Source organism: Cnephaeus nilssonii (assembly GCF_951640355.1).
Source record: "Cnephaeus nilssonii genome assembly, chromosome: 10".
NCBI classification, from domain to species: Eukaryota; Metazoa; Chordata; class Mammalia; order Chiroptera; family Vespertilionidae; genus Cnephaeus; species Cnephaeus nilssonii.
Window position 1 is genome coordinate 53,419,508 of NC_137081.1, and position 27,521 is coordinate 53,447,028.

The 27,521-nt window shown below is 40.1% G+C and overlaps 1 protein-coding gene and 1 pseudogene across 2 annotated transcripts in view; one reads left to right on the plus strand and one right to left on the minus strand.

Moving 5' to 3' along the window:
• The window catches only part of DPP4 (dipeptidyl peptidase 4), an 84,000-nt gene that overhangs the window by 12,249 nt on the left and 44,230 nt on the right, over nucleotides 1-27,521 (plus strand). The window contains exons 3-9 of the mRNA XM_079782407.1: nucleotides 10,662-10,757; nucleotides 11,157-11,248; nucleotides 12,505-12,585; nucleotides 18,877-18,929; nucleotides 19,038-19,110; nucleotides 19,985-20,105; nucleotides 26,037-26,197. Of these exons, the coding sequence (XP_079638533.1) occupies nucleotides 10,662-10,757; nucleotides 11,157-11,248; nucleotides 12,505-12,585; nucleotides 18,877-18,929; nucleotides 19,038-19,110; nucleotides 19,985-20,105; nucleotides 26,037-26,197 (677 nt within the window). The remainder of the gene's footprint in view (nucleotides 1-10,661; nucleotides 10,758-11,156; nucleotides 11,249-12,504; nucleotides 12,586-18,876; nucleotides 18,930-19,037; nucleotides 19,111-19,984; nucleotides 20,106-26,036; nucleotides 26,198-27,521) is intronic.
• On the minus strand, nucleotides 14,994-15,638 carry LOC307106509 (mitochondrial fission 1 protein-like; annotated as a pseudogene). The gene has a single exon. The product of its transcript is annotated as a mitochondrial fission 1 protein-like (transcript).

The window sequence follows — 27,521 nt, forward strand, 5'->3', positions numbered from 1 at the left end:
CCATCTGGGGATCCCCTCTCTCCTAGTTACCCTTCACCTCTCTACATGCTCCCTTTCATTCTCCTTGGGAGTTCCTCTTTGTGTCTGACTTCTAACCTTGAACCACTCTTCAGGGCTCCATCCTGGAACTACGTCCCTCTTTCCACTAGGTGATCTCATTCAGTCGCATGGCCTTAAACCCCATCTACAATCTGATCATGCCAAAATTTATATCTCCAGGCCAGACCCCTTTCCTGAACTCTACATGCATATATGCAACTACTATGTGGACAACTCCATTTGGGTGTTTTGGGCATCATAGTAACATCTCTCAAAAGTTTTATCTCCCAAACCTATTCCTCCCTTAGCATAGCTTGTCTCTTAGCAAATAACAATTCCATTTTTACAGTTGCTGAAGCACAAGTCCATGCAGTTCTCCTTGATTCCTCTTTCATTCACACTCTTTAACTCCTCTTTTATTCACACTCCTTCACTCCTCTCTTTCATTCACATTCCTTAACTTCTCTCTTTCATTCACACCAAGCCATATCTGAACTAGGCAATGTGGCCTGGTGCTCACTAGTCATGAACTTGTGTCCAGTTATTGTCATGCCTATGTGTGCCTCAGTTTCCTTACCTGTAAAATGGGGATGAGAATAAGTTGTATACTAGTACAGTCCCTAGAACAGCCCAGCACACTAGAAGAATTCTGTAAGCATTTGTAATTATTATTCTTTATGTATTTTCAACTTTTTAAATTATTTTACAGTCCCAGAGACAGGTAATATAGAAACACTTGTCTTATATTTTGCCTGGCAATAATTGGTGTTTCTTGGCTTGTAGCTGTATGTCTCCAAATTCTGCTTCCATCTTCACATGGCCTTCTTCCTTCTGTGTCTCCCCATGGTCTTATCTATCTCCAAGTCAGCAAAAGTATGTCTTTATGTGCCTTCTTGTAAGGACATCAGTCATTGCATTTAGGGCCCACCTTAATTCAGTCTGACCACATCTTTACTACTACATCTGCAAATCCCTCTTTCCAAATAAAGTTGTGTTCTAAGATTCCAACTGGACATGCTTTGGGGGAAGAGGGAATACTCTTCAAGCCAATACAATCGGACAAGTATTTGGTGAATTAAAGAGATTATCTTAGAGCTCATGTGAAAAAAAAATGTTGATGAAAGATTTTTAACGTTGCTTTATCCTAATAAAAATACTTACATTCATGAATATAAAGTTGAGTCATCCAGTGCTAGATCATGTGTACCTACTATCTCTAGAGCACAGTGCTAGATGCTGTTTGATAAAGATAAAATAAACTCATTCTTCCAGCTTACTTATAGTTTATTTAAGATAAGGTTGTTCAGAGTAAATATTTAAATAATGATATAAACTTATTTGATTATTTGGTAAAATCTTTGGTATAGCAAATAAGTATTAAAGATGATAAGGAGAGTGAAATGGCGAAGTAAGGGACTGATCAAGAGGTACAAGGAGGGACCATGAGAAAATGAAGGCCACTGACGTGGACTGTTTACTTGAGAAGAGATGGCTTGAGGAAGCAGCAGGGTCAGGTAAATAGTTTTTAGGATCGGCACACCCTGTGCAAGCTTAAGAACAAGGCAGGAGTAAGCAGTGAATAGAAATTGAAGATGTGCCGAGGGAGAAGAGATGAAAACAAAGTCCCTAAGGAGCAAGAAGACAAGGATCTGAGGCACGGGTCAGGCCCACTGGTCACTCTGAGAGCAAGGGAAAGGATTGAAGAGTGGTGCAGGGGACAGATAGAAGGGGAAAATGAGCTCTATGGTGGCTTTTGCTACAAAGGAGGAATCATTGAATCTTCTCATTGGACAACTTCATACTCTTTTGAAAATGTGTACTGCAGGCGCTGAGTTGTTCAGAATTGTGTTCTGTTTTAAATTTTGGAAACATGAAAAAGAGAAAGGAAGAAAAGAAGCCTGTTATAAAGCTCTCATGAGAACTATTTATGAGTTTAAAAAGAAACAGATAATGAGAGTTACTGGATATAGGAGGGAAGAGAGAATGAGGGTGGTAGAAGTTCCTTTCCAGGAAGTCACAGAGAGAACACTGTAGGGTTTTTAGGAAGAATTGGTATCCCTTTGACTAAGTAGCACTTGAACAAATTATGATCTAAGGTAACCTACTAAATGACCCAAGTCCAAATGTTATTACCAACCTGCCTATTGGTATTAGTTTCAAACTTTGAATACAAACACTTCCATAAAGTCTAATTCATCTACGCTAATTCACAAAAACGGCCAACATAGCATTTACTATGTGTAGTCACTTTCCCAGATACTTGGACTGTTTAGAAGATTGGTTATAATCACAAGCTTTGCAGCCATATTGCCTAGTTCAGATGTGGCTTGGTGCTCACTAGTCATGGACTTGAGCCCAGTTATTGTCCACGCGTATGTGTGCCTCAGTTTCCTTACCTGTAAAACGGGGATGAGAATAAGTTGTATACAGTCCCTAGAACAGCCCAGAACACTGTAAGAACTCTGTAAGCATTTGTAATTATTATTCTTTATGTATTTTCAACTTTTTAAAATTATTTTAACAGTCTCAGAGGCAGGTACTGTAGTAACACTTGTCTCACACTCTTGAAAGTTTTACCTGGCGAGTGCTGGAAAGGGCAATTTCTGTCGTAGTTTTGTTTCCCAATGATCATTTTTTCTTAAATGAAGACAAACACTTGGCACAGAGAGTAGCATTGCCTATAAATGATTCTGGAAAGTTCTTGAATGATTCATTATTAGAGCTTCCAACTTCCTCAAATGCTGATGTTCTCAAATCACTTTTCTTCCTAACACAAACTAGTCACTCTTAGCTTGCACTATAACACCTTCCATTGATGTCTTACTACAACTATTTTGAGTAGTGTTCAGGAGAAACCAGAACTTTGCTCAAATTTTTGCAACATTTCACGGTCCTGTGGGTCATTTATCTATACAGTTCAGAAGTTTCCACCTTTCTACTCTTTCTCATCACCTTGGATTACACTGGCTTAATGTCAGTCAACACAGTAAGACATAAAAAGCCTTGAAACGCTTGTTTGACCATTATTGTATTAGTCTTGTTTATTCCCTGAACAGTCCTAACAAGGGAAGAGGGAGTGACTATAGTCAGAAAAGATAATGATAAAGCAATTTCCATTTCATGAAAGAATACAACAGCCTTGACATCCTGTTTGGTGCTGGCTTCCTGTGTGTGCTGAATCCGCTGGCTCTTACAGGGTGAAGGCAGAGTGAATCTGGCAGTGTAAACTAGTGGTGGTGGTGGTGGTGGTGGTGGTGGTGGTGGTGGTGGTGTGTGTGTGTGTGTGTGTGTGTTCGGGGAGGGGTTGCAAGTATTGGTCTGGGGAAGAAAGACTAATTTAAACAAATATCTGAAGACGGGAGGGAGTAGCAAACCTTGGGCATATCTGAGGAGAGCATTATAGGCCGAGAGTACAGCAAGTTCGAAGTCCCTGAGGCAAGAACGGGCCCCTGTGTCTGTGGAACAGCAGGAAACCACTGTGGATGGAGTAGAGTAAAAAGGGGATGGGGGCGAGGAGGTGAGGCTAGACTCATAACAGACAACACCCACCCCATTAAATTGTTTCCTTTATTCCAAATTATTACTATTCTAAGAAATGTGCATTGTGTCATTTGGTTGGCCTTTCAGAGTAGACCTTTGAAAATACATTAATAACTTCCTTAAGAAAAATTTGGTCATCTGACACTCTGATCTTAGAGTAAATTCTACAAGCTCCAGCCACAGAAAAAAAGTGATGGCAATGCATTTTTCAGAGGCCACTAGGTACCTTGATGTTTCTTCTACTGAGAAGGTAAATCTGACTATTGTGATTATCCTAATATATAAAAACCCTGAGTCCACAACAACCGGAGGCTCGACCACCAGAAGTCAGTCCTGCAGTCAGCTCTGGGATGCTGTGGCGATGCAGCACTGACTGCTGCAGCTGCAGGCGTGGTAACCCAGCACTGACTGCTGAGGGGGCTGCAAATCATGCCCAGAGAGAGGCCTGAAGAGAGAAGCAGGGTCTGATCTGTGGCAGCTGTTGAACAACACTTGCCTCTCTCTTTCTCTCTGGGCCTGGCCAGCAGCCGTTCCTCCATTTCTCTCCAGGCCTCCACCATGGCTGATGATCAGCCCCGCCTTTCTGATGAGGCCCCATTGATAAGCCCAGAGATGCTGACTGGCATAGAAACCGACCAATCAGAACCAAATCTGGGTGAACTGTGAGGAGCCAATGGCTGTCTAGGAGGCGGAGCTTTTGACGCTGACTGGTATAGAAGCCAACCAATCAGAACTAAATTGGCCGGCAGAGGAGGGCAGTTTGGGGTGAGATCAGGCCTTCAGGGGAGGGCAGTTAGGGGTGATCATGCAGGCAGAGGCAGTTAGGGGTGATCAGGTCAGCAGGGAAGGGCAGTTGGGGGCAACCAGGCCGGCAGGGGAGGGCAGTTGGGGGCAATATCAGGCTAGCAGGGGAGGGCAGTTGGGGCAACCTAGCCTGCAGTTGGGGGCGAGATCAGGAGGGCAATTAGGGGTGATCAGGTAGGCAGGCAGAGGGTTTAGGGGCAATCAGACAGGCAGGCAGGTGAGTGGTTAGGAGCCAGTGGTCCCAGATTGTGAGAGGGATGTCTGACTGCCAGTTTAGGCCCAATCCAACATTCGGGCCTAAACTGGCAGTTGGACATCCCTCAAAGGGTCCCCATTTAGAGAGGGTGCAGGCTGGGGTGAGGGAACCTGCCCTCCGTGCACAGAATTTCGTGCACTGCGCCACTAGTATGCTATAATGCATCTTGTATGTGGTAATCAGAAAAACATCACCTTTCACAAATCCTCTAAGTCCCCTAACTTCAACACTTTCCCTCCGTACAGCTGACTCCCACTATGGATGCTATGGATGGTATTAGACATGTCGATGAGAGAAAGTAATGTTCATTAGCACTTAACAAATGATCAGATTGTACTTGTCCTAGATATTTTTCAAATGTAATGCTCTTAGGATCATTTGGGATATAAACATGGTGAAATTAAATAGCTATTATTTAATTTCAGCACCACTGCTAGGTATTCCAGAGGAGAGACTCTTCTATTCATTTTTTATGTCCTGAATGCCCAGCACATAGGGCTTCCTGAATTTTAAGTCCTGAGCTAAGCACTTTACATATGTTATCTCATGTAATCATGGCAAATCCCTATGGGCTAGATAATGCTATTCTCATTTTATATGTTTTAAAAAGTAAGGTTTTGAAAGACTTGTTAATTTTCCCAAGGCTTCAGAGGGAGAATTAGACCTGGGCTCAAATCCAGGCTTTCTGATTTCAAAGCCACTAGGGACCCAACCCCTTACTGAGATTTGTTGAATCAATATAGATGGGTGGTAGCCTTCATGTCCTGCTGGACACACAGAATATGAGGAACCTTCTAGTCAATTTCTCCTTCTGCCTTCTTGATGTTTCTTCCTTTGTCCCTGTGTCAAAGCTGCTATTTTGCTAGATCAAATTCTAAAGTAACACTCATTTTATTTCCCTAGCATCAATATAAAATGATAACTGATTACCGTATGGAACACAAGTACCAGATATCTTTTATAACCAGATATCTTTTTCCCATGTTTAATAACTTTATGATTTTATGAGGTATAAAGAGCATATTTCATTAGCCACTTATTTACTAAAACGGTTTAACTTTGTGAAGTAGAAATATTATATATCATAGCTTAATACAGACAAAAAAGTTTATTATTAATGATTATAAAAGTATTCAAAATATCCTGTAGCCATAAAGTAACAACTGATCAAAGCAAGAATATTCTGTGGGACTACATTACTCTCTTACTTGGATCTTGCCATTCTGGAATTACTTGTACTCAGAAATTATTTTGATCCCACAGCAAGGATTCATTAGGTGTCCACACACTTTGATGAGAATTCATCCTCAGGTTGAACCATTTTATTTAATTTATTTTTTTTATATTTTATTGATTTTCCACAGAGAGGAAGGGAGAGGGAGAGAGAGCTAGAAACATCGATGAAAGAGAAACATCAATCACCTGCCTCCCCCCACTGGGGATGTGCCCGCAACCAAGGTACATGCCGTTGACCGGAATCGAATCTGGGACCCTTGAGTCTGCAGGCTGACACTCTATCCACTGAGTCAAACCAGCCAGGGCAGGTTGAACCATTTTAGAAGCTGCTGTTCTACCAGTTTTGACTGATAAAAATGGCATTTTCATATGGTTCAACCTAATGGTTGCTCTCATCAAAGAAGTAGAATATAAAGTTGTTAACCTTTTTTTTAAATTTTTAAATTGAAGAAAATTTAAATTATTTTTAATGTGAATCTGAGAGTTTCTATATATGCTGACGGATAACATATGATTAACTGCTCTACTTGGCTAGCACAGTGCTTTGAACTGATAAGTCAAATGAACGACATGTCCCAGGCCCACCAGGAAAACCACACAAGCAGCCAAAGCCCTTCATCTGTCGCCGCAGCAGCGCCCTGTCAGTGAGCAAGTAGACAGGAAGGAGAGACGTGGGCATGTCCTCTGTTTGACAGAATAGGTTGTAACTTGGCAGCAAGCTGTGAACTTGCTAAAGGTCAAAACCTGGACTTGGCACTCACATCTCACAGAACTCGCTTAGCTAGATGTTTCAAACGTGTCTTCCAATGCACACTGCTTATCAAATGGCAAGGCAAAAAACAAGGAACATTTGTTGCTCTACTTGCTCCAATTTAGCAGCGCTGTTCTGGGCTGGGTAGCCAGGATATGGAAGCTGACTCGCAGGGTCACTGTAAAGGAGCTGAGTGAACCAACACAGAACAAGGGGGGCCTGAGCCTGGCAGGGGTGTCATGGGCCATAGCAAGTGTGTGGCATCAATGTTGATATCTGGAACATGAGCAGACGGGTCAAAATCACGCTGGGCCCATTATGAGCAGAAAGGAGGCTGAGCATGGTAGAGAGGATGGCTTTAGAAAAGCTATGGCCCAATGGAAAATGAGCCCAGCAGTGTCTGAGGAGGGCAAGTACGTGCTCAGTGAGAGGCCCGTTATGAATGTGAAGAGCAGCACTCTAGGCAGCAGGTGACAGCACAGGGAATTTTACCTCAATTAACAATATTTCAGATGTAATTGTATTACTCTGGGAAACCTGGGTAAATACCGTGTGTGATCTAATTAGAGATACTCAATTCATTCTCTTCTTACAAAACCAAGAATCTGTGATAGATGTTCTCTGGGGATATGTCTGCTTTTTATATACTAGAGACCCAGTGCATGAAATTTGGGCCGGGGGGGCGGGGGGTGAGAGGGGGTCTCTCAGCCTGGCCTGTGCCCTCTGGCAGTCTGGGAGCCCTCGAGGGATGTCCGACTGCTGTGGAAGTGGAGAGGTTCCCGCCACCACCACTATGCTAGCCAGCTATGTGCCCTGCTCAGAGCTTCTGGCTGAGCAGCGCTCCCCCTGTGGGAGTACACTGACTACCAAGGGGCAGCTCCTGCGTTGAGTGTCTGCCCCCTGGTGGTCAGTGCACATCATAGCGGTAGGTTGTTCTGCCGTTCAGTGGATTTGCATATTAGCCTTTTACTGTATTATATAGGATACGGCTTAGTCTATTCAGGCTGCTGTATCAGCTTAGCATAGTCTGGGTGACCTAAACAACAAACATTTATTTCTCAGAGTTCTGGAGATGGGGAAGTCTAAGGCACTGGCGGATTCAGTGTCCAGTGTCTGGTGAGGGCCCGTTTCCTGTGTCATCCCATGGTGGGGTCACTTTTCTAAGGACACTAATTCCATTCATGAGGACTCCACCCTCATGACCTAGTCACCTCCCAAAGGCCCCATCTCCTGACACCATCACATTGGGGTTTAGATTTCAACATAGGGATTTTTATGGGACACAAACATTCAGTCCATTGCTATATATGTAAAAAAGTGAGGTAGGTTCTACGTATAGGTCTATCTAGATATAAGCATTAGCAGATAATATTAGGACTGCAAATGTCTCTAGCCATTTATATCTTGATTTATACTAATTTAGGGATGTGTGTTATGTATATTTTAGACTAATATCTCTTGGTAGCAGGTTATATATTCTCAACAGTATTTTTAGTACTCACTTCCTAGCTAATTGATCTATGAAAGACTGAGTGGATGAATACAAACAACTGAGGGCATTTAGTGGACAAATCTAGATTTGTAGTTTTATAGTCCAATGTAAGTTTCACATAATATTTTCTGTGGCCCGAGGCTTTACTCTTGTTTGAATGTTGCCAAATCCAAAGGCTGGTTTTATTCATTTGCTATTTCTGCTTACAAACAGAAATATCTTATTAACTTTCAGATGTGAAATGCAAACCTGATTTTGAAAAAAAAAAAGAAAGGTTTTTTTTTTTTTTCTAAAAAAACAAACCTCTTTTACTTAATTAATAAACTAGGTTTAAATCCATGAAGTAATAAAGCAGAAGTGTGGCAATTTTATCTACTTAAAACTAAAGCTTTTATAGGCAGAATCAAGATTGTGTGATAAGATCAAAAGAAATAAAGTCATAAGAATATATTTTGAAAGAAGATTTCCCATAAGAGAATAACATTTCCACAGGCTGTAAAAAATTAACTATTCCTAGCTTTACAATCCCCAAAGAGTAAGAATTGCCACTGTAGGAATACTGTGATGGTGGCTGATTTTGTAAGTATATGTTTGCTTGCTTGTGGAAGCAGTAGAGAATTTAGAAAAAAAGACTTTAGGCTGTTTGTCATCAGTGGAAGATCTGGGATTGAGGAAGAAGAATCACATTGTCTTGACTATGCTTGTTGGAAGATATCCTATGTCACTCAAAAAACAAAAACTTTGTGTGTGTGTGCCTACTTACTAAGGCATAGAACTATGCTAGGAGCTAAGATTGATGCAATAAATAAACAAACAAACAAACAAACAAATAAATAAATAAATGAATGAATAAGGCCCTACATGGCCTACCTGTGTAGACCACACAGGTAGGCTGGTAGGCCTGGAAAAACAGTTATCAGTACAGATTATTGTTACAAGAGCCAAATGAGCAGTGTGGGGCGAAAGTCAGAGAAGGTAGAATTGAGGTTTCCGTGAAGAGGTGGGAATTGGAGGGTGGAGCATTGTGACAGCCAAGGAAGCAGTTGAAGACATTGCAGGGAAGTGGCTCTGGACAAGAAACAGAGGCAGAAAGGCCTCAGAAGATCTGTTGGGTTCCGTAAGCAGATCAGTGTGGCTAAGGTGCATACAGAAGAAAGTGGAAATAAGGTTGGAAAGGGAGTCTCATGTTAGATTGTGCAGGCCAGCCACAAATACCAGGCTGAGGAGTCTGAATCTTCTTGCAGGCAGTGGCCAATCATTGAAAGATTTTGAGGAAGAGATCACCAGGAGGAAAGTGGCATTTTAGAAAAACCATTCTAGTGGCTGTGCAGTGGAGGGATTGGATTAGAAAGAAACCTATGCCAGGGATACCTGGGAAAAAAGATTTCACAGGAAGACTCTAGGATTGTTTGGATGGGGATAATGGTAAAAGAGAGGGAGACATCAAAAATGATGTTCATATTTTGAATTTGGGTCACCAGTAAAAAATTTAAAACCACACAAATTCTCTAGGGAACACTAGTTTTGGAAGGAAGACAATACTTTTAGATAAGGTAGATATAGGATTAAGCAGGGGACAAGTCAACTAAGAAACTCCAACACATCATGGGAAACGTATTTGGAGTGTAGTAATGAGTACAGATTTTGTCATTTATTTAAATGGAAAATAGGCCCAAAATTCAGGAAGTCACATTCTTCAGAGTTCTCTGGAAGGAATAATAGATAGAGAGAAGCGCAGAAAGCTGAAGGCTGAGTATCAAAGCATTTCTGCCTTAGAGGTCAATGGAGAAAAAATAGGAGATAGGAAAAGTAATGGTCAGTGAGTTAGGACAGCTGAAGAGTTATAGAATCAAGGACAAGGTTTCATGAAAACTTCCACCAAGTTAAGGAAAAGTGACCATACAAACAAAGATCCCTGAATCGGGTAATGAGCATGTTTTAAAGGTCTGTGCATTGGGAGAGAGCTTGAGAGAGGACCTCAGGGCCTCAAGAAAGGATGATCTAGACTTCTGTTGTCTACTCCATGGCCACAGGCAGCTACTGACTGGGAATCGGCCTAGTCAAACTAGTATATGCTGTAATCATAAACTATATACTGGATTTCAAAGATGTAGCATTAAAAAAATAATGTTAAAGACCCTGGTAATAGCATTTAAATATTGATTACACATTAAAATGGTGATATTTTGGATATATTAGGTTAAATAAAAGATGCTATTAAAATTAATTTCATCTTAAAATTTTTTAATAAGGCTCACTAGGAAGTGTACTTACATTATATTTTCATTGAACATCACTGATCTAGACCTTCATAATGAAGGTCACTAATATATGGTGAAACACACACTTACTTACATTTTAATGGTTAAATGCGTTTTTTACTCTGTCCAACCAGTTTGAAATCTTTCAAAATGTACTTTGCATTTTGCGAGTGTATTTTTGTATATTGTAACCAGTATATTGTAGAGATCCATTTGTTTATTTTATGCAAAACTTAGATTATTCCATTTTACTAAACATTTGGCTCTTTTTTCAACCAACAGATGATGCTACAGCTGATAGTCGCAGGACCTACACGCTAACTGATTATTTAAAAAATACTATTAGAATGAGGAACTACAACCTGCGGTGGATTTCAGGTAAGGATTTTTTTGGGGGAGGAGGCAGATTTTTATGCTTATGTTCATACTAATTAGGTTGTGGAGCACTTTTCTGGCACTGAGACGATATTCTTGCTTTTTAAAACCATATAGGAGAGAATCTTTTTCTACTTAAGGGTACAAAGGGAGTTAAGCTAGACAGCTTATTTCTTTGGTATGTACTATAAAATTTAAATGTGAATTGCAACCTTCACAAAAAATGATGGACAAGTGAATGCATACCAGTGTAATAGTCATCACTTAATGTTTTTTAAACTTAGAAATGCTTATTTAGTATTTGTACAAACTTGAATCTTAAATTTTTATTGCATAATTTTTAGCTTACAAAGATGTTTAGTAGCAACTTGAAATATTGACCTGGTCATTTTCTCTCTTTAGACCACGAATATCTCTACAAACAAGAAAATAATATCTTGCTATTCAATGCTGACCATGGAAACAGCTCCACTTTCTTGGAGAACAGTACATTTGTATGTTTAATCACATAATTAATTCAGACTTTAAGGAAATTCTGGGGATTTTTTTCATAACCTTTTAAATTCTGAGTACTATCTTTTCATGCTGTTGGACTCTCTCTGCAGCATATGGCACAGTGGATCTTTCTCTCCTTCTTGGAATGTTCCCTGCCTTGGCTACTTTTTAGTCTCCTTTGACGATTCCTCCTCCTCTGCCCATACTCCTAAATGTAAGTGTCCTCAGGGCTCTGTCTTCATTGCTGGCCCCTCTCCTCACTTTGCATGCTCTTCTTCAGTAAATTCCATGCCCTTCCACAACCTCAGCATTCTCTTTCTGGCCTTGATTCTCCAGTATACACTTTTAACACTAATCTCCTCTCATGATCTAAACCTCTATTTCTAATCGCTTGCTTGCTTCTGCATATGAATGGTCTGCAGGCATTTTAAACTCAGTACCCCAAACTAAACTAGTTATTTCCCCTTCACTCTCCTAGCAAACTGAAAGCATCCTGTTCCTCTCCTGGGTTCCCTATCTTGGTAAATAGTGCTCTCCTACAAGTCAATCCTCCTTGACTCCTCCCCATATTTAGCTAATCAACAAAACCTCTCAAGTGTCTCTCAGATTTCAATTTCACTGTAGAGTCCTGGTTCAAGGCTTGTTTCATCTTGTGATAGTGAGTATTCTAATTTGTGTCCCTATCTCCATACCGTAAACCAGATCACTGCATTGCCCACATCCAGAGCTGAGACCACCCCTCTCATCTCATCTCAGTTACTGCGTCACCAGAGCACCTTCGTAAAAAAACAGATAAGATTCTAGCAAATCCATATGCAAAAATAGTCATATTTCTGCTTCTTATATTTAAGTCCCAGCTATTTTTAGAATTTTATGTCCTCTTAGCTTATACTTCGTCTGATATACCATGTACTGTATTCAGGTTACACCTAACCTTTAGACAGTCTTTAAATATGCATACACTTTTTGCTCATGCTGTTCCCCCTACCAAGAAAGTTCTCTGTTTCTGATCCCCACCCTCACAGCTGTCTTTTCTTGGTTAAAATTAATCCTTCCCTCCCTGGTTCTCTAACCCTGATCACCATCCACCTTTCATCATGGTCATTGGTGTGGGGGAATGTGCCATCTTTTCCAGATTGGAAGCTCCCAAGGCACAAGCCACATATCTAGAGTGATACCCTCTACATAGTAACTGCTCGATAAATGGCAGTTAAATGAGATTGTTTAATTGTTCTCTTTTCTACTTGATTGACAGGATCAATTTGGACATTCTATAAATGATTATTCAGTGTCTCCTGATAGACGGTTTGTTCTCTTAGAGTACAACTATGTGAAGGTAAAAGAAATGTTTTCTTATTGTGACATTTAAAGAATCCTAAGAGTATGTTATATTATAACTGATTTCCAGGATATGTACATTGAAGATTGATACCTAGTAATATAGCAGGCACATTAATTTAGCCTGAAGAGGAGAAATGCTTCTCATTCATAAGTCCAAAACATGTTTTAAAAGACATTTATTTGAGTGTTTTCAAATACTAAAAAGTATAAGTAATATAATATAGATACTAAAAACATAACAAAATAGAACTTATAATTGAAAAGTAAGTTTGCATGTCTGACTTGAACATCCAGTAATATAACCCCTTATTTTCTATGTCTCAGCTTTACATGTAATAAAAATCTCAGTAAGTATTTGCTTTGAAAAAAATTAAACTTGCCCTAACTGGTTTTACTCAGTGGATAGAGTGTCAGCCTGTGGACTGAAGGGTCCCAGGTCCAATTCCAGTCAAGGGCATGTACCTTGGTTGCGGGCACATCCCCGGTAGGGGGTGTAGAGGAGGCAACTGATCGATGTTTCTCTATCCCTCTCCCTTCCTCTCTGTAAAAAAATAAATCAATAAAATATATTTTAAAAATTAAATTTCTCTTCCTTCAGAAGAGACTGCAAGGTGACCCAGACCACTCCCCAGCCTGCCTGTCCACCATATACACCCCATTCTAAAGGGGAGCCCCATCCCTGTAAGAACACTCAGCTTCCCCCAGTTATCCAGCCCCATATCAAATTCTCCCACAATCATGGAAAGGTTACAGTTTGATCACACATCCTCTTCATGTTTGGGATGGCTGCAAAACACCAGTAACTTTAACTGCAGCTTTTTGGTTATTCGTGGAATTGACAGCAGTATGGGAAGTATTAGGAAGTTGTGAGACATAAGAAAAACTAAAAACCTGTAGAGATATCCTGCATTGAAAAGAAATACCAAGCTGGGGATCCCTACCTCTGCTTGTTTTCTAGAATAAATGATAAATATTAGTATAAATACCTTATCTCAAACACCAATGCGGCTGTACTCGGGCCAAGCAAACCATCCCATATTCTGTTTCCTATTTTGGGACGGTGACTCCCAATCATAATATTTACCCTGGATTCACTGTGCTGGGCTCCATTTCCTGGACATGAAGACTAGATGACTGTGTTTTGCTAAACTTATCAACTATGAGCAAATCAGAATCCTATGCCAACTTTAGCACATCTGTTCCCTATTAATGGATTATTGTTTGTTTAATTCAGTGGTTCGTGCTGTCTATGTATTAAAATCACTTGAGTTTTGCAAAATTCTCAGTGTCCAAGTTAAATCTTCAAATCAATGAATTGAAGTCTCTAGAGTGAAGCCAGCATCATTATTATTTTTTGCAATCTGTAGATTATTCTAATCAGCAACCAAGGTTGAGAACTACTGAATAACATTGGTCCATGTTAAAGACTAACATATAAAGACTGTGAGGTTAAGATAGAAATGGAATAGTAACTGCCAACTCAATTTACTATGTAGCCAAGTTGAGCAGGTGCAATTTGGAGTTTTCTAATGGATGTATTCCCTTGTGGACCTTAGCTGGACAACCCTCATTGGTAATTTGTATTTGTCATGTTACTGGAATATACATGTATATTTAACTGCTTTTGCTATTTTCACTCTGTTCCTTCCTCCTGCCATCCATGCTTTTCAGGCAGTATCCAAAGAGCTCCTTTTAAGTCAGATTATGGCATGCTTATGCTTAAGTCCTCATTATCATTGGCTTCCAATCACCTTCAGAGTAGCTCAAACGCTAACACAGCATCCTCAGAAGCCTGTGTGATTGGACTCCATTCTGCCCGTCAGAACCCATCTCCTACCACTTTCTGCATTCACCATGGTTGGCCAGTGCTTTTCCTGTGTGCCCCTTAGAATGACCTGGGAGGTTTTTAAAAATACAGATGCATGCAACCTACCCCTCACCAATGATCCCCACATACCCATGGGTGGGCCCAGGCATGGATAGATTTAAGGACTCCCAGGTGACCCAATGATCCAAAGTTAAGAACCTTTAAATACACAGCTTTTTATTTTAATCGAACATTACTTTCATTTCTACCTATGGGCCAATGCATTTGCCATTGCTTCCTTCTGGAACTTTCTTTCCCCAATCATCAACTGGCTCTCCCTTTTTACTAATTCAGGTCCAGGCTGGTTTGGATCACTCTGTCTAACATTGCCCTCTGTCACTCTGTTCCCCCACAATGCACCATTTACTCTCTAACATGTTAGCTTATTTTACTTTCTTCATAAATTTATTGCAAAACACTAAAATATAAGATTATTAAAAGTAGAGAACTATATCTTCTTCTTCTTTTTTTTTTTTTTTTTCCGCAAGTCAAAGCCCAATTTTATTTACACTCATCCTAAAGCACACGATCTGGGGCTAGAGGACAGATCCAAGGGGAGAGGAGGTTGAGGCCATAGAGGACAGTGACAGGGTACAGGAGCAGAAAGGGCCACAGCGAGAATGGATGGGCCCCTCTCTGAGTGTTCTCCATGGGCTCCCATGTATCCCTGGGCAGAGGCAGAGGTAAAGTCTCATTGAGGATTTGGATTTGGATACAGCAAATCCGATGAGTCCAGCCAGTCCCGCCACACCCAGGGCCATGCCTCCAACAATGGCCATGCCCACCAGTCCATCTTTCTTCATGGCCTTGTCAATGAGCCGTTCCAGTTCTTTGGCCTGGTTGTTCTGGGGTTCTGTCTGCAGCAGCCCTCGCACATACTTTAGGGCCTTTTCATAGTCCTTGAGCCAGTAGTTCCCCACAGCCAGGTAGAAGACATAATCCTGCTGCTCCTCTTTGCTCCCTTTGAGCAACAGCTCCTCCAAGCAGTGCAATGCCTTTACGGATGTCATCTTTGTACTTGCTTCGCACCAAGCACCAGGCATACTCAAACTGCGTGCTCTTGACACCGAGCCTGCTGCCTTCTCAGACTGAAATTTCTTCTCAAACTTCAGCAGGTCGTCCACAGACACCAGCTCATGTAGCACGGCCTCCGTGGCCGCCGGCCCCGCAATGCTCACACCTCAGACGTTACTGTGCCACCAACTCCACGGCCCACTGGCAGGAGGGGAGAACCACTTCGAGAACTATATCTTCTATTTCACTTCCCAGAGTGTGCAATAGAATTTTCTGTGCAGCATAAATTTTGTGACTAACCAATGCTCAAGGAATCTATCCGGATCAACAACAAAAATCAGTCTAATGTTGTTCCATTTCCTTGGAAGGTCTGCTATGCAGTGTTCTTTAGATCCTACCCCTTGGCTTCTCCATGACTGAGTTAGTGCTTCCAGAAAGATCGGTTATTACTTCTAAGATATTTTTAAGAAGTAATGATCACTCCTAAGTAGCTATAAAAATTAAGTGAATACATAAATAAATAAGTGCCATACAGCCTGGTATGGATGTCCTCCTACCATCTTTACCCATTGCCCAATGTGCTAGAAGCAGCAGCCTCATCTAGCACACATTGACAATCCCAGGAGCCCTGCTGAGCACTTCACACGCATTCTCATACACATGAGATTATTGTCGTCATTTTGGACATTTTCATAAAGAGAAAATGGAAGCTTAGAGAGAAACTTGTCTGCTGTTAAACCAACCTTAGAGATTTATCTTAGTCCATCCAAGTGGCTGTAACAGAATCCCACAGACTGGATGGCTTAACCACAGAAATTTATTTCTCACTGAGAAGTCAAAATCAAGGTGCCGGCAGACTCAGTGTCTGGTGAGGTGCTGCTTTCTGGATCATAATTGGCCATCTTCTCTGGGTATCCTCCCATGGTGGTCAGGGCGAAGAATCTCTCTGGAGTCTCTTATAAGGGAACTAATGTATTCATGAGGGCTCCACCCTCTTGAGCTAATTTTAGTCACCACCCAAAGGCCCCACCTCCAAATATCATCACATTGGGGACTTCAACATATGATTTAGGGATAGGAGGTATAAATATTCAGTCTATAGCAAGACTTGAATCCAGGTTAGAAGACTCCAGGATCTTTCCTATCTCTGTGCTTCAATTTTTCTCTGCTACAATGCTTTCATTTACCCCATGTCTGTGTGAACGTCCTCTGCCACTGAAACTCGGTCCAAGAATCACCTTTCCGTAGGGCTTTTTCTCTCCCCAAGGCCCAATTTATGATTTCTGCCTCTCCCCATCCATCTCCATTTAATCTCTTGTGATTCTTTTCTTGTATCCACTTGTTCATGTCCCTCATTCGACTATGAATTCTTCAGAGAGAGGGAGCCTGTTTTATCTAATAATGCTTCACAGGGGATAGTTGCCAATGTTTATATCCTAAATAGATGAGTCTGTTCCAAAAGATGAAGTGAACATTCCAAATATGTTGGGTGTCCTTTCAAAATCTGGGATGGATCTGTCATCCTGAAATGATCTCAAACCTTCTTAAATCTCTGTGTTGTTAGCCTGCACCACACCTTTTGGCTCTAGCAAGTATTATACTCAGAGGTTTCCCAGAAACAAGCCTGGGGTGTGTCAACTTAATCCAGGATTCAAAAAGGAATGTAGAACTTGCAAAAAGTAGGGACTTAATAAATATTTGTTGACATAAGAGGCTAGGGGGTGATAAATGATAAGAAGGAAATAATATTCAAGGTTAGGAATTCTGGCTTGAGTTTTAGCTCTACCGTATACAGCTGGGTTCTTAGGGTAACTTATTCCATATCTATTTCATCCTTATAGGTAAAATCTGACTTTCTTTTAGTTGTGTTTCTTCCTTGAATACATACTATGTGGTTCCACTAGACCAGTGGCTCTCAACCTTTCTAATGTTGCGACCCTTTAATAGAGTTCCTCATGTTGTGGTGACCCCCAACCATAAAATTATTTTCGTTGCTACTTCATAACTGTAATTTTGCTACTGTTATGAATCATAATGTAAATATCTGTGTTTTCCAATGGTCTTAGGTGACCCTGCTAGCGATTCTCAACCTGTGACTAGACCAAGCTCTAGTATTTTAAAGGTGAATAGAACACATATTTTTTCCCTCTAGGAATATGGTAAGGAAGATGGACATTCAGATAAATATTTTTTTAATTTACATTTGCATCCACATATAAATGTTTTTTTCATAAATATAAATCTGTAACATATATATATTTATCTTAAGTCTTTTTTCCATTTTTACTTCAGATTTTTTTCATTTTTTCTTGTCTTATTTTTAATAACTTGTTTTATGAGGAATTTTCCCTTTTTCTAACTTAAAACTTATTAGCAAAAAATGTTTGTAGTAGGGTCTTATAATCTTATAATGTCTGTAGACTGTTGCGGTATATCATTTTCCATTTTGATATTGGTCATTCATACCTTTTTTTCTCTCATACTTACTATGTTAGCATTTTTAAAAATCTTTTAAAGAACCAATTTTTGACTTTGATGAATTATCTCTATTGTGTGTTTTTTTTATTTGATTACTGCTTTTACCTTTATTATTACTTTTCTTCTGATTTCTTTAGATTTGGTTTGCTTTTCATTTTTGAGCTTCTTGAGAGGGTTGTTTAAAATATTGATAGTATGTGCATTTCAGTTTTAATATATATTGGTAGGTGACTTTCAAAATATCTATAATATTTTCATGGTCAGTGTAGGAATGTAAACATTTCTCCACATCACCTCCAGCAATAGAAGTATAGATTTTTAAAATATTTTTATTGATTTCAGAGAGGAAGGGAGAGGGAGAGAGAGATAGAAACATCAATGATGAGAGAGAATCATTGATTGGCTGCCTCCTGCATACCTCACTCTGGGGATTGAGCCCACAACCCAGGCATATGCCCTGACTGAAATCAAACCATGACCTCCTGATTCATAGGTCGATGCTCAACCACTGAGCCATGCTGGCCGAGCTAGAAGTATAAATATTTTAAATATTTTGCTAGTAAAATGGTTGAAAAGTGAAAATTTGCATTCTTCTTAAACAGGTGAACTTAACATACTGTGGTTAGTGCTAGGAATAATGTTTGCACAGGAAGTGGCACTTTAGCCCCCTGAGGTCCTGGGAAGGCCCCTTGGCAGAGGTGGTGTTAAAATTAGGTTATAGATGAAATCCAGAGGAGTTTGGACTAGATGGTCTCTAAGATTTTTTTCTAATTCCAAAATTCTAAGAATCTAAATAGAGAATTATAAGAAGAGATAAAATTTGAGAATTATACGTTTTATTACTTTGTCTGTCATCTTGAGCTCCTATAGCAAGTGGAAAAACTATCCAGAATCACAGAAGCCTGAAATGTCTGTTTTCTTTCATAGAAATGGAGGTATTCCTACACAGCTTCATATGACATTTATGACTTAAATAAAAGGTCAGTGACTTCCTCATAAAATATATTATGCTTTTTTAGTGTAATAATTAAAAAAAAACACCTGTGATTTATTAATTTGGTAGTTATTTCCTTTTATCTTTTTTCCAGGCAGCTGATAACAGAAGAAAGAATTCCAAATGATACACAACTGATCAGATGGTCACCAGAGGGTCATAAATTGGTTAGTGAGTCTTTTTTTCTATCAGAAAAATAATGGCTCAAGTCTCTCGTATGCAGAAGCTGCTAATCTTGATGCAGAGTAGACACTTAGGAAGCCAAAACTTTAGTATCAAATATAGTATTATTGCCTAAAATGATATTTTACTAGTCTAACATAGTAAACACAATTCCTGAAAGTCTCTGAACTGCTCTTAGGAAATTGTTTATTTAATGGGAAAATGTTCAGTAAGCTCTTAAATTCTAATCTCTGTTGTGTTTTTGGTTTGTTTGGGGGTTTTTTGCACATGTTTTTATGGTTTTGGGTTTTTTTTGTTTTTGTTTTTTTACTGTTGTTATAGTTTATGGGTGGGTGTTTTTAAAGCATACCTGCTTTCTGCTAGTTCTATGACCTTCTTTGTGTCACTATAGATATATCTACATATTCTATAGAGCTATGTTAAAATTCCCAAATAATCTAAACAGGAAGATGGAATGTTACCTGTAGTTGAACTGTTCCCTCCCAGCATGCAACTGCATTCCCTTAGTCACCTCCCCCCAAAAGAAATGCAAAGCACACATCGTTCTATAGAAGTGGTCAGTCTTCTAGGTGTTCTTATATACTTTAGCATCCAAATAGGGGTGCTTGTGAGCTTCTTCTTTTTAATATATTAGGAGTGTTCTTAAAATTAATTGGGATTGTAGCTTGTATACTGATAATTTAAGAATATGAGGGGGAGGGAGTAAATGACTCTTAATTTTGCCTAAATTGAATAACCTAAAGTAACCATTACACTTGCACAATGTTTTAAGATAAAAGAATTGATAAATGTGTTCTTGATCTTCAGGATAAAATATATCATGTTATTATATGTCAATATTATTTTTAATCTTTCTAGGCATATGTTTGGAACAATGATATTTATGTTAAAAATGATCCAAATTCACCAAGTCAGAGGGTCACACATAATGGAAGAGAAGATGCAATCAGTAATGGAGTAACTGACTGGGTTTATGAAGGTAGAGACGTTAAAGTATTTTTAAACCAGAAAATCTGTAAGTTTTTTTTTAAATGGTCAAACATTTCTTCAAAAGGGAAGAACTTCAGTGGCATTCAAAAAAGTTGCATTTTTTAATAATGTTACCAATTTTTTTTTTTTTTTAGCACAGCACCAGGTATATCACAGAAGAATTTCTTAGCAGTAGCTAGTGCTGCTTATGTCCTCATTGTTTCTCAATGCTCCTATTGTCTTCAGTCTACCGCTACAAAGAGCTTTTCTGTGTAGGTAGCTTTTCTGCTTTACAGATGCATAAAAGCCTGCAGATTAACATCAGGCCTACCTACCCCAGAAGTAAGCTAAGTACTCCCACAACATTCCAAAAGATGACAAAATATTGTTTGGAGGCTGGGGAGTAGCAGGGAAGAAAACACCTGTTTTTTAAAAGATTTGTGTTAATTTTCTTGGGCAAATTATAATTTCCTGATGTTAAAGATGAAAGAAATAATTAGAAAGGCTTAAGAAAATATTGGTCAAAAAACAGAACTAAAAGTGATAAAAAGGATTTATTTTCTTTTAAGATACAAAGTTTTAGGAAGTATAAAAACATTCTAGATACTTAAAAATATTAGAAAAACTTTTTTCTTGTCTATAGTTGTCAAGGTAAAAGGCATTTTGAGATGTTCAAAACAGTTCACAAAGTTGCTTCATGCTTATTAAAGACTCCTGAATTCCCATGGTTCAAAAATAAGAAACAAGGAGGAATGGATCAAACTGTCGGGCTTCAGAGGGAGGGGAGGGGAGGGGAGTGTGGAAATATAGGGGAGAGATCAACCAAAGGACTTGTGTGCATGCATATGAGCCTAACCAGTGGTTAAGGACAACAGGGGGGTGAGGGCATGCGTGGGGAGGGGTGTGGGATGGGAATGGGGGGATGAGGACAAATATGTGATACCTTAATCAATAAAGAAATTAAAAAAAAACTTAACAGTGAAATTTACTAAGACTAGTCACTTAGAAATTGGAAACATCTTCAACACTTGGTGGACAGCACAGCACAGCCTCCAGGATCCCCAGTGTGAACAGCGTGAAGCCTCTTCCCAAAGCTTGACCCAACCCTTCCTCAGGAATAGCTGCGTGTACAATAAGGACACCCCTGCACTAAATAATAGTGTCAGTTGCTTATGAGTTTCTGGTGCTTTCATTATATGCTGCTACTCATCTTAATTATTATTGTACGGTATTTTATTATTTTTACTAGAGGCCCGGTGCACGAATTCGTGCATGGGTGGGGTCCCTCAGGGTGGCCTGCGGGGATAAGGCCAAAACCCACAGTCCAACACCACCTGCAGCTCCTACCTGCAGCTCCCGCTCATCCGAGTGCCACTGTGCCTGCCGCGAGCTCCTGCCCAATCAGTCCAAATTGGGAGAGACTCCACAGCAGCGCTCACCAGCCCTAAGCCCTGCATCTGGCGCCCTCATCAGGCTGAAACCAGCTCTCCAACTTCCCCCGAGGGGTTCTGGATTGTGAGAGGATACAGGCCAGGCCGAGGGACCCCACCAGTGCACAATCAGGGTTGGGGAGGGATCACAGGAGGGCTACAGAGCATTTCTGGCCCATCTCGCCCAGCTGCAGGCTAACCTACTAGTCGGAGCATCTGCCCCCTGGAGGTCAGTGCACATCATAGCGACTGGTCAACCAGTTAACTGTCTGCCCCCTGGTGGTCAGTGCATGTCATAGCGAGTGGTTGAGTGGCCTTAGTATATCATTACTGGTCACCAGATGACTGGATACTTAGCATATTTGGTTTTTATTATATAGGATTATTAATACTGTAACTACTACTATTATTATTGTTATTATTAAAAACAAGCATTAGGAAAAAACTTGTAAGAAAGCCCCAGTAATCAAAAAATTATTGGGAAGTTTTCTGTCATTATTTTTTCACATAGGTTTTCAATTCCTTGCTCTCTCTTTTCTCCTTCTGGCTCCCCCATGATGTGAATGTTGGTGTGCTTGAAATTGTCCCAGAGGCTCCATATACTGTCCTTCTTTGCATTCTTTTTTTCTTTTTGCTGTTCTGATTGGGTGTTTTCTGCTTTCTTATCTTCTAAATCTCAGATTTAATCCTCTGCTCCATCTACTCCACTGTTGTTTCCCTGTACTGTATTCTTCATTTCAATTAGTATAGTCTTTATTTCTGACTGGCTCTCATTTATGTCTTGTATTTTTGTTTTTTATGTTTTCTGTCTCTTTGTTGAAGTCCTCACTAACTTCACCTACTTTTTCCCTAAGTTCACTGAGCAACCTTATAATCAGTGTTTTGAACTTTACATCTAGAAGATTGCTTGTCTTCATTGTGTTTACCATTTTTCTGGAGTTTTGTTCTGTTTTTTCATTTGCGACATGTTTCTTTGTCTCCTCATTTTGGCAGCCTCCCTGTGTTTGTTTCTATGTAATAGGTAGAGTTGCTATGTCTCTTGGGCTTGGTAGAGTGGCCATATGTAGTAGGTGTCCTGTAGGATCCAGTGGCATAATTTCCTTGATCACCCAAGCTAGGCACTCCAGATGCACTCCCATGTGGGCTGTGTATACCCTCTATTGCAATTGAGACTTGATTGTTGTTGACATGTCAATGGGAGGAATTTACGCCTACGCCCATTGGCTGCAAAGACTAGCTGTGCCCACTGTGGAAGATCAGTTGTGCTGGGGCCCACCCCACAGAACAGGACTTACTTGAACAGGGCTCTGGTGCCTGCTGAGTCCATTGTGGAGTGTGTCGCTTGTGGAGGTGGTTGGGTGGTGCATCAACGTGGTTTGAAGCTGCCCACTAGGTGTGCTGCCTCTGGAGCCTCCTGGGAGGTGCTGGCCAAGGTCAGCCACCATGCTTGGGACCACCAATTATGAGCTACAAAGCAATTTGCAGATGTCTGCTACTTGTACTGGACTTGAAGGTGCCCAGAAGAGGCCAAGTTGCCAACCAAGGCTGGCTATCACTAGTGCCAGGCCTGAGGCCATGTAGCAAGAAGTACAGGACATGCCAAGGCCAGATGCTGCTTGTTTGAGAGTTTTAGGAAAGTCTGAAGCATGAGCCAAGACAGGCTGTTCGTATGGAAAAGCTGCTGGAAACAGCTTGGGTGAGCCCGCAAGTTGGGTGGGGCAGGTCTCAGGGAATCACCAGGGTGAGGCAAACTGTGAGCCAGGTTGGTAGAGATTCGGATATGGTGCTCACCTGCCAGCTCTGTGGGAGCAGGGCTCATCAAAGAAACAGTGGCCTCTGTTAATACTTCTGTCAAAGCTGCCCCTCCAGCTCTTGCCCTGATGCCAGACAATTCAGTTCATCCTTGTATATACCTGGTGCCTTTTGAGCTGCTGCCCCAGTGCTGGAGCTCAGAGCAAGTGAGTCTGAGTAAGTCCATGTATGGGCCCTTTAAGAGGAATGCCTGGGACTCCAGCAGCCTTCCATCTCACTGAACCACAATCCCTGCTGTTTTTTACAGACAGAAGTTATGGGGACTTCTCTTCTTGGCATTGGAACCCTGGGCTGGGGGGCCTGTTGTGGGGCTGGGACCCCTTGCTTCTCAGGGGGGACCTCTGTAGCCAAGATATACTTTTTTTATCCACTACACATGGGTGTGGGACTAGCCTGATCTGTATCTCCACCCCTCCTATCAGTTTTGATGTAGTTTCTTCTTTAATTCCCTAGTTGTAGGACCTTCATTCAGGTTCAGCTAGATTTCAGGTAGTTCTGAATGATGCTTTTTTCTGTATTTTAGTTGTAATTTCAATGTGGTTGTGGGAGGATGCAAGTACCACATTTACTTACACTGCCATCTTGACCCCAAACCCTCAACCAGATGTAGTTTTATAATGATAACTAGAGGCCCAGTGCACGAGATTCGTGCACTCAGGGGGTCCCTCAGCCCGGCCTGTGCCCTCTCACAGTCTGGGAGTCCTGGGGGATGTCTGCCTGCCGGCCTAAGCTGGCAGGAAGACATTCTTAACACTCGCACAGAGGCAGGAAAGGCTCTTGCCACCGCCACTGCACTCTCCAGCCATGATCCAGCTTCTGGCTGAGCAGCGCTCACCCTATGGGAGTGCACTGACTATCAAGGGGCAGCTCCTGCATTGAGCATCTGCCCCCTTGTGGTCAGTGTGTGTCATTCTGCCATTCAGTTGATTTGCATATTACCCTTTTATTATATAGGAAGGATTTTAATACTCTTCAATATAGAAAAACATGTTCTGTATTCCAAATAACCACCAATTCAAAACTTAGAGCACTATCTGCTACCTGTACTTACAAGAAATTTTAAAAATAATAACCTTGCTGTAATTATATTAATTTTATGTATTTGCATCTTGATCTTAGACTAGAACCAATGGGTAGAGGCCACAAGTAGTGAGACATCAACTCAATATATAAGGAAGTTCTTAGTGTAAAATATCCTTGACTTGGAATCACAAGGCCTACATCCTAATTCACTCAGTCCTTCTCTGCCTTAGTTGCCTTCTCTGTAAAATGGGCTATGAATAGACTCACCCATGGATCTTTGTGAAGACTAAATTAGATAAGTGTTAGGTATAAAGCAACATAGGCATAAAGCAGTCAAAGGGGGAGCAGGCTTCCTTACCAAGAAGAAGGTTTTCTGTTACTTGAGGTGCTGAAATAGGTAGGAAGAAATAGCAGAGCACGGAAATGAAAAGCATGGACTCATACCAATAAGCCTGGATTTATTCTTGATTCTATCAATTGTTGCCTGCGTGATCCTCCACAAATTACTTATTCTCTTCAAGCCTAACTGCCTCCCTTTGCTCATCTGCACAATGAGTTATCATGGGGATTAACTGAAATAATAGATGTCAGTTGCTTATCAATTCCTGGTGCACTCAATATATGCTGCTGTCCATCTTAATTATTATTGTGTTTTATTATTATCATTAATACTGTAACTACTACTACTAATTATTGTTATTATTGAAAACAAGCATTTGGAAGAAACTTGTAAGGAAGCCCCAAGAATCAGAAAAGTGATTGGGATAAATAGTTTCCTAATTCTAAGATTCAAGTTTCTATGCCTTTGTTTTTACCTTTATATTCACATCAGAACATAAGATTTATGGATTAAATCTGCATAAAGAACTAGGAGTCTCTATTTAGTCTACTTGAATCCTCCATCCCCAGTTGATAAAAGAGGTTCTGGCATTTTAACAGTTAGTGGTTGCAAATCCCGTGAACAGACTTGATAATAAACACATGAAGGGGCTACCTTTGCCAGAGATTGAGGCCAAGAGTGTTCTGGAAATCAAGACCTTTTCTTTCCTTTGCATTCCTCTTTGACCCTCTTTCCTCACCCATCATCTTATACATCAGAGGAGGGTGTTAATCCAAAGGGAGTCTTCAGTTTCTTCAGGTTAGGCAAAGGAGATGTTTCTGAGTAGGGGTCTCATGGAGCTCCTCACCACTCCAAATCTATCCTTCCCACACCTTGTTTGTGCCAAGAGTAGTAAACTCTGGGCACCGTATTGGTTTAATAGCATGGAGCCACACACCACCCACCCAGTTGGGGAGAGTATGCTGGCATGTTGACGGTTTGAAAATGAGAAAGGAGAATCAGCCCCTTATGTGAAATTTACTTTGAGTATGTTTTGCAGCATAAATTTAGAGGATTATAAGATAAAGAAAAACATGTACAGCTTATATTAAATATTATGTGCTAAAATATTCTAAAACAGTCCAATGGGTTACTTATTTTTATAGCCCAGATCTATCCTTGAAGATTTTATTTTTATTCATTTGTATTACTCTGATTTTGGAAGCCCAGCAAATGCAAAGTGGTTCATTAGTTGAACTCTACTGTAATTACTAAAGCTAATGAGCACAATATTTTGAATGCCAAAGCCAATTTATCATCTACTTCTTGTAACAGAACAATTTATGTCTCTTTTCAGAGGAAATCTTCAATACCCACTCCGCTCTGTGGTGGTCTCCAAACGGCACATTTTTAGCATATGCCCAGTTTAATGACACCGAAGTCCCACGTATTGAATACTCTTTCTACTTTGACGAGTCAGTGCAGTACCCAAAGACGGTGCACGTTCCATATCCAAAGGTCTGTGCTCCTATTCATATAGCAGTTCTGTGATTTGATGGGAAGAGAATGGTTTCATTTAATCCTTTCCTGCTAATGAAAATATTGTCAGTCTCTCTTCAACAGCTTGCTGTGATTACTCTTGCTGAAGTCAACAGCATCTGGCAATTTTAAAGTATTTTTATTATCCCAGGAAAGAGTGTGATTTAAGGTTTTGTAATTTCTCCAAAAACTTTGAGGAATGACAAGCCGAAAAAGATGGGGGAAATGCTTTTGAAAGAGGTAGGGGGACTTAAAATGTTTGAATGGAGGAAAAGAGAGGCTATAATTGAATCACAAGCTCATCTCATTTGTGGAAGTTGGAATGTGCCCTAGATGAAGTTGAAAAGCTTGATTATATATCAGGTTGTATTACTAATTAACAGATACATGACTAGTTTTAGTGGTTCTATTATAGATTTGGCACTAGTGTTAATTTCACACATCCTACATTTGGAATAATAGTGTCATGTCTTGGTTTTCAAGGCTGTTCTCCCCCTCCGGATGCATGTTTATGAAAATTGAAAAGCTTTCTTCAGCAGTGTAAGCTAAGGAAGAGGGGAATTTAGATGGGAACAACAATTCTTCACTAGTATCATAATAATAATGACCGCCATATTGTCCATAGGAAAATCTAATAGTCAAGTGTTGTTTTGCTGTAAGCAGTTTGGAAAAGGGGATTTTTATTTTTACCAACTCTCTCAATTTGTTTTATGAAGAGCTGCCATTTTAGGAAGACAGAGAAAAAAAGATCAGAGACTAAATATGGAGATGTATTTTCAGTGAAATGTAATTTTTTGATGAGTGAAACTGGCAAAAAAACAAACAAACCATAAAATGTTCTTACTAAAAATACATTATTTCTAGCTAATTTGTCAGTTGAGGATCTATGTGTGTATATAAAAAGGTTTTATAGATTTCTGTCATGCTATTTATTGAAAACTCCAACGTGGTGAACCTGAATTTGGAGTGAAAATGACAGCTTCCTAATTAGCATTATTGGCTCTCGGCTCAGGGAAACTAATTTTCCTGGTGGATTGTGTCTTTGGCTGAACCCAAGGAATTTTTCCTAATGGTCAGCCAGTTGACTTCTTGTCTTCTGGAGTCAGGATATATTTGCAAAATATCAGAAATGATTTTAAGAAATGTGTCCTTGTTTGCATAAAGTATACATAAATTATGAATATTTATTAATTAAACAGGAGTGTTTGGGGTCTATATATATTTCTGACTGAACATGAAAAGGTTGCATTTCATGACCCTCCCTTATGTTCATTTTATCTGCATTAAATTGTTTGAATATGTC